Source organism: Camarhynchus parvulus, unplaced genomic scaffold (genome assembly GCF_901933205.1).
Source record: "Camarhynchus parvulus unplaced genomic scaffold, STF_HiC, whole genome shotgun sequence".
NCBI classification, from domain to species: Eukaryota; Metazoa; Chordata; class Aves; order Passeriformes; family Thraupidae; genus Camarhynchus; species Camarhynchus parvulus.
Window position 1 is genome coordinate 1 of NW_022147860.1, and position 6,016 is coordinate 6,016.

The 6,016-nt window shown below is 57.4% G+C and overlaps 1 protein-coding gene across 1 annotated transcript; it reads left to right on the top strand.

The window, feature by feature from the left end:
* Positions 1-245: 245 nt before the first annotated feature.
* Positions 246-5,766, top strand: SUPT5H (SPT5 homolog, DSIF elongation factor subunit; the record flags this gene model as incomplete). The annotated part of the gene is given in 15 exon segments (XM_030969640.1): positions 246-316; positions 384-486; positions 552-587; positions 1,835-1,928; positions 2,002-2,138; positions 2,212-2,292; positions 2,295-2,323; positions 2,478-2,517; positions 2,983-3,129; positions 4,151-4,297; positions 5,087-5,107; positions 5,110-5,214; positions 5,306-5,390; positions 5,469-5,573; positions 5,660-5,766. Coding segments are annotated over 15 exon segments (1,308 nt in total), but the record flags the coding sequence as incomplete, so codon positions are not given.
* Positions 5,767-6,016: the final 250 nt, after the last annotated feature.

Here is a 6,016-nt window from a genome sequence, read left to right on the forward strand (position 1 = left end):
CAGCTCAGATCCCAGCTCAGATCCCCTCCCAGCAGATCCCAGCTCAGATCTGCTCTCAGCAGATCCCAATTCAGATCCCCTCTCAGATCCCAGCTCAGATCAGATCTCCAGCTCAGCTCCCAGCAGATCCCAGCTCAGATCCCCAATCAGATCCCAGCTCAGTGGATCCCAGCTCAGATCCCCTCCCAGCAGATCCCATCTCAGATCAGATCTCCAGCTCAGATCCCCTCCCTCTCCCCCCACAGAAGGACTGGTTCGCCAAACGCAAGAAGTTCAAGCGGCCGCCCCAGCGCCTCTTGGACGCCGAGAAGATCCGGTAGGGCCGGGCCCGAGGGGCTCCCCGGGACCCCCGGGATCCACCGAGACCCCCGGGATCCACTGAGACCCCCGGGATCCACCGAGACCCCCGGGGATCCACCGGAACCCCCCCCCGCGCCCGCAGCTGGCCCGGACGGGACTTCCTGGGACGAGGGCAACCGCTCAAGGGCTTCCTGTTCGACTTCGCCTGTCTTCGAGGGTGAGCCCAAAAACGCAAGGGCTTCCTGTTCAAGGGCTTCCTGTTCAAGGGCTTCGCCATGTCGGCCGTGGTGAGCCCAAAAACGCCAAAATTCCACCCAAAATGGGCCTTATCCCACCCAAAATGGGCCGCAAGGGCTTCCTGTTCAAGAGCTTCGCCACGTCAGCCGTGGTGAGCCCAAATCTGCCAAAATCCCACCCAAAATCTGCCCCTAACAACCCAAAATGGGCCGCAAGAAGAGCTTCGCCATGTCGGCCGTGGTGAGCCCAAAAACGCCAAAATCCCACCCAAAATGGGCCTCATCCCACCCAAAATGTGCCACAAGAAGAGGTTCGCCATGTCAGCCGTGGTGAGTCCAAAAACGCCAAAATCCCACCCAAAATGGGCCTTATCCAACCCAGCATGGGTCTGTGCTGTCCAAAATCTGCTTTTTCCAGCCCAAAAAGGGCCTGTTCCGTCCGAAATCCACCTCTTCCAGCCCAAAATCTTGCGTCCCGACGCAAATCTGCCTGTTTGAACCAAAAGCTTGCGTCTTCTACTCAAAATCCATTTCAGGATTTCAACCTGGAATAATTTTTGAAACCCAGATCGACTTGTTCCAGCCCTAAATCCACCTGTTTGGACCCAAATCCCACAAGTTTGAACCCAAACTCAACAAGTTTGATCCTTAAACCCCCCCTGGTCCAGCCCCAGACCCGTTTTTGCCCCAAACCATGGAATTTTACCCCAAACTGTGGAATTTTGCCCCAAACTGTTTGATTTTACCCAAAACCATGGAATTTTGCCCCAAACCCTGGGATTTTGCCCCAAACCGTGCAATTTTGCCCCAAACTGAGGGATTTTACCCCAAACTGTTTGATTTTGCCCCAAACCGAGGGATTTTGCCCCAAACTGTTTGATTTTACCCCAAACTCGAGGGATTTTAGCCCAAACCGTGGAATTTTACCCCAAACTGTTTGATTTCGCCCCAAACGGAGGGATTTTACCCCAAACCCTTGGATTTTACCCCAAACCGAGGGATTTTACCCCAAACCCTTGGATTTTGCCCCAAACCGAGGGATTTTACCCCAAACTGTTTGATTTTACCCCAAACCGAGGGATTTTACCCAAACCGAGGGGTTTTACCCCAAACTGTTTGATTTTACCCCAAACCGAGCGATTTTGCCCCAAACCATGCGATTTTGCCCCAAACCATGCGATTTTGCCCCAAACCGAGGGATTTTGCCCCAAACCATGCGATTTTGCCCCAAACCGTAGGGATTTTACCCCAAACTGTTTGATTTTGCCCCAAACCATGCGATTTTGCCCCAAACCCAGATCACGGAGGGCGTCAAGCCCACCCTGTCCGAGCTGGAGAAATTCGAGGACCAACCCGAGGGCATCGACCTGGAGGTGGTGACCGAGAGCACAGGTGAGGGGGCAGATCCGATTTCCGCGCCCAGGCTGCCCCGAAACGGCCGGAACTCACCCCAAAACCGCCGCAGGGAAGGAGCGCGAGCACAACTTCCAGCCCGGCGACAACGTGGAGGTGTGCGAGGGCGAGCTCATCAACCTGCAGGGCAAGATCCTCAGCGTGGACGGCAACAAGATCACCATCATGCCCAAGCACGAGGACCTCAAGGTGCGGGGAGCGCCGGGCGGCCCCGCCCGCGGCGCGTTTTGGGGCAATAACGCCGGAATTGGGGGTTTCGCAGGACATGCTGGAGTTCCCGGCGCGGGGAGCTGCTTATACTTCGCATGGGCTTAACGTGAAGGTGATGCTGGGGGCCGAGGGGCTTACACCGGGCTCATCGTCAGGGTGGAGGAGAACTTCGTGATCCTGTTCTCGGACCTGACCATGCGAGGGTGCGAAAATAAAAAACTTGCGAAAAGGAAAAACAGCGAAAATTGGGAAAAAACAGTGAAAATCGGGAAAAAACGGTGAAAATTGGGGTAAAAATGGGGGAAATGGAGGGGGGGAGAACTTTGTGATCCTGTTCTCGGACCTGACCATGCACGAGGTGGGACTGGGGCGAAAAACGGCGAAAACGGGAAAGAACAGCGAAAATTGGGAAAAAACAGTGAAAATCGGGAAAAAACGGTGAAATACGGGGGAAAATTGGGGTAAAAATAGGGGAAATGGAGGGGGAGGAGAACTTTGTGATCCTGTTCTCGGACCTGATCACATGTGTGGTGAAAAATGGGGAAAAAATAGGGAAAATGGGGAAAAACATAAAAAACCTGGGGGAAAACGGGAAAAACCCAGGAAATACACAGAAAAAAATGGGAAGACTGAGGAAACCAGGAAAAACCTGGGGAAACCCTGTGGGAAAATAGGAAAAGCTGAGTAAAACTGAGAAAAAAAAAAGGGAAAAATGGGGGAAATCTGAGAAAAAGCCGTGAGGGCTGGACGAAGGGGTTTTGGGGTGAAACCCGGCGGTTTTGGGGCCTCCGTGCAGCAGGTTTCTCCCCGTTTCGTGCCCCAGCTGAAGGTGCTGCCCCGGGACCTGCAGCTCTGCTCCGAGACGGCCTCGGGCGTGGACGTGGGCGGGCAGCACGAGTGGGGGGAGCTGGTGCAGCTGGACCCCCAAACCGTGGGCGTGATCGTGCGCCTGGAGCGGGAGACCTTCCAGGTGAGACCCCCGAAAACCCCGAAATCCCGGCCGAGAAATCTCCCGAGAAACCCCGAAATCCCGGCCGAAAGGTCTCCCGAGAAAAAACCCAAAATCCTGGCCGAAAAATCTCCCGAAAACCCCCAAAATCCTCACCGAAAAATCTCCCGAAAAAACCCAAAATCCTGGCCAAAAAATCTCCCGGAAAAAACCCCGAAATCCTGGCTGAAAAATCTCCCGAAACCCCTGAAATCGCGGCCGAAAAATCTCCCGAAAAAAAACCCAAAATCCCGGCCAAAAAATCTCCCGAGAAACCCCTGAAATCCTCACCGAAAAATCTCCCGCAAAACCCCCCGAAATCCTGACCAAAAACTTCCCAGGATCTCCCCCAAAATCCCCCCCAAAAGTTTCCCAGGATCTCCCCAAAACCCCGCCTGAATGTCCCAGAGATCCCCACCTGTGTTCCACCCAAAATCCCCCCAAAAACCCCTCCCAGGTGTGTCCCAGGTGTGTCCCAGGTGTATCCCAGGTGTGTCCCAGTTAGCCCCACCTGTACCCAGGTGGATCCAGGTGTGTCCCTAGGTATTGAACGTGTAGGACGAGGTGGTGACCGTGCAGCACTAGGCTGTCCCAGGTGTGTCCCAGGTGTATCCAGGTGTATCCCAGGCAGTCCCAGGTGTACCCAGGTGATCTCAGGTACCCCAGGTGATCCCAGGTGTGTCCCAGGTGTATCCCAGGTGTATCCCAGGCAGTCCCAGGTGTATCCCAGGTGTATGCCAGGTGTGTCCCCAGGTGCTGAACATGTACGCCAAGGTGGTGACCGTGCGCCACCATGCTGTCCCAGGTGTATCTCAGGTGTATCCCAGGCAGTCCCAGGTGTACCCAGGTGATCTCAGGTACCCCAGGTGATCCCAGGCGTATCTCAGGTGTATCTCAGGTGTATCCCAGGCAGTCCCAGCTGTACCCATGTGTATCTCAGGTGTATCTCAGGTGTATCTCAGGTGTATCTCAGGTGTATCCAGGTGCATCCCTGTCCCCCCAGGTGCTGAACATGTACGGCAAGGTGGTGACGGTGCGCCACCAGGCGGTGACCCGCAAGAAGGACAATCGCTTCGCCGTGGCGCTGGACTCGGAGCAGAACAACATCCACGTCAAGGACATCGTCAAAGTCATCGACGGCCCCCACTCCGTGGGTCTGGGGGCTCCTGGGGAGTTTGGGGGGATTTGGGTCATTCTGGGGCAGATTTGGGGGGTTTGGGGCAGATTTGGGGGGCACAACAGCATCCACATCAAGGACATCGTCAAAGTCATCGACGGCCCCCACTCCGTGGGTCTGGGGGCAAATGGGGGGGTTTGGGGGGTCCTTGGGGTGTTTGGGGCATCCTCAGGAATTTGGGGGGGTCTCACCCATTAATTTGGGGGTCTCACCCATTAATTCAGGGGTCTCACCCATTAATTTGTGGGGGTCTCACCCATTAATTTGGGGGTCTCACCCATTAATTCAGGGGTCTCACCCATTAATTTGGGGGGGTCTCACCCATTAATTTGGGGGTGTCACTGAGGAATTTTGGGGGGTCTCACCCATTAATTTGGGGGGGTCTCACCCATTAATTTGGGGGGGTCTCACACATTAATTTCTGGGGGTGTCACTGAGGAATTTTGGGGGTCTCACCCAGTAAATTGGGGGTCTCACCCATTAATTTGTGGGGGTGTCACTGAGGAATTTGGGGGGGTCTCACCCAGTAAATTGGGGGGGGGTCTCACACATTAATTTCTGGGGGTGTCACTGAGGAATTTGGGGGTTTTGGGGGTCTCACCCATTAATTTGGGGGTCTCACCCATTAATCTGTGGGGGGTGTCACTGAGGAATTTTGGGGGGTCTCACACTAATTTGGGGGTCTCACCCATTAATGTGGGGGTGTCACTGAGGAATTTGGGGGCTCTCCCCCCCTGACCGGGGCTCTCCCCGACCTGGCAGGGCCGGGCAGGTAGATCGAGATCCACCTGTTCCGCGGCTTCGCCTTCCTGCACTGCAAGAAGCTGGTGGAGAACGGCGGCATGTTCGTGTGCAAGACGCGGCACCTGGTCCTGGCGGGGGGCTCCAAGGTCGGGCCCCTCCCCAGCGCCCCCCTTTTGCCCGTTTTGCCCCCGTTTTCCCCCCGGTTTGCCCCCGTTCCGACCCCTTCTCCCCCCCCAGCCTCGGGACGTCACCAACTTCGCCGTGTGCGGCTTCGCGCCCATGTCGCCCCGCATCAGCAGCCCCATGCACCCCAGCGGGGCCGGTGAGTGATCTGGGGAGGGGTCCCGGGGGTCCCTCTGAGGGGGGGACCCCTCTGAGCCCCCCCCCCGTGCCCCCCCAGGGCAGAGGGGCGGATTTGGGGCCGGGGGGCTGAGCCGGGGCCGCGGCCGGCGCGACAACGACCTGATCGGGCAGACGGTGCGCATCTCCCAGGGGCCCTACAAAGGTGGGTGCGCGCTGGGACCCCTCCCCTGCGCCCCAGCGCCCCCTCGGGGGCTCCCCGAGCCCCCCTGAGCCCCCCAAACCCCCCAGGGTACATCGGCGTGGTGAAGGACGCCACGGAGTCGACGGCGCGCGTGGAGCTGCACTCGACGTGCCAGACCATCTCGGTGGACAGGCAGAGGCTGACCACCGTGTGAGTGACCCTGGGGACACCCTGGGGACACCCTGGGGACACCTTGGGTGGGACACCCTTGGGACACCCTGGGGACACCCTGGGGACACCTTGGGGACACCCTGGGGACACCCTGGGGACACCTTGGGACACCTTGGGACACCCTGGGGACACCTTGGGACACCTTGGGACACCTTGGGGACACCTTGGGACACCTTGGGACACCCTGGGGGGGACACCTTTTGGGACACCTTGGGGGACACCTTGGGACACCC